This window comes from Tupaia chinensis, unplaced genomic scaffold, assembly GCF_000334495.1.
Source record: "Tupaia chinensis unplaced genomic scaffold, TupChi_1.0 Scaffold000403_1, whole genome shotgun sequence".
In the NCBI taxonomy this organism is placed as follows: domain Eukaryota; kingdom Metazoa; phylum Chordata; class Mammalia; order Scandentia; family Tupaiidae; genus Tupaia; species Tupaia belangeri.
Genome location: NW_006159905.1, coordinates 748,271 through 749,248, shown reverse-complemented (window position 1 = coordinate 749,248; position 978 = coordinate 748,271). Strand labels below are relative to the sequence as shown.

The 978-nt window shown below is 60.6% G+C and overlaps 1 protein-coding gene across 1 annotated transcript in view; it reads right to left on the bottom strand.

Annotated features, from left to right (window-relative positions):
- Positions 1-547: 547 nt before the first annotated feature.
- Positions 548-978, bottom strand: part of WHR1 (winged helix repair factor 1) — a 16,126-nt gene continuing 15,695 nt past the window's right edge. The window contains exon 6 of the mRNA XM_027774132.1: positions 548-915. Coding sequence (XP_027629933.1) covers positions 870-915 — 46 coding nt within the window. The 3' untranslated portion in view covers positions 548-869. The remainder of the gene's footprint in view (positions 916-978) is intronic.

The window sequence follows — 978 nt, the reverse complement described above, 5'->3', positions numbered from 1 at the left end:
TCTTCCCCGTTAACCTCTCTCATCCCAGGGCTGGGCACACGCGCTGTGTCAGTGCACAGGTTCTCATGCCCCCGTGCTCATGCACACATGTACGTACGAGAGCCCAAAGTGGCCGAAATGCAAAGGATATTTCAGTCCTGACAAAGCGAGGGTTGGCTTCTAAGACGCTCGTCTCTCGCCTTCCCGGCCCTCCCCCTTCTGGGCACACACACTAACTTGTTTTCTGTAGGCCCTAACAGGAATTCTGTGGGTGAGGAAATCAGAACACCCTCACCACCCCCACAGGGAGCACCGAGCTGAATGTCAGTCACCCACTCCCCTGTCTGCGCAAGGGGGCGAAGGTCAACTTAGGCCTGGCTTTACCTATATCCCTGAACGAGGCACCCAAAATACAAACGGCAAGAAACGAAGGACACCTCGAGAACATCACAGGCAGCGGTACTTTATTTGGCAACTTCAACCCAACATGTAGGGAAGAGACCCTTGCCCCGCTTCCCCAGCATTCCCCAGCCTTCCCCAGCCTTCCCCAAAATCCCACCCTAGGGAAGAGACCCTTGCCCCGCTTCCCCAGCCTTCCCCCAAATCCCACCCCTGTCCCGAGACAGAGGAAGGAGAGCACCGCTTTACAGTAGCCGCAGCAGCCACGGCCTTGGCAGTTTCTGGCTGAGCTCCACAGGACAGAGCAGCACTGCCCAAAGCCCACCCCGGGCCAGAGCCCAGGTAAACGCAGCGTCACGTCTGCCCGGGTGCACAGAAGCCCAGCACTCCTGGCTCTGGAGTCTTCCCGAGTGGCCGTGTGTCAGCCGGCCGGGCAGCGCTCCCGGGCTCCTCTGCCACTGTCAGGAGGTGTGCAGCGACGAGCAGAAGCCTCAGGTCTCCGGCAGGCGGAGGAGCGTCCCGGAAGTGGTGGAGATGCAGGGCGGGCAAAGACAAGGCTGGAGCCAGATGCCTGGGCCCCAGGGGGCTCCCAGGTTCAGC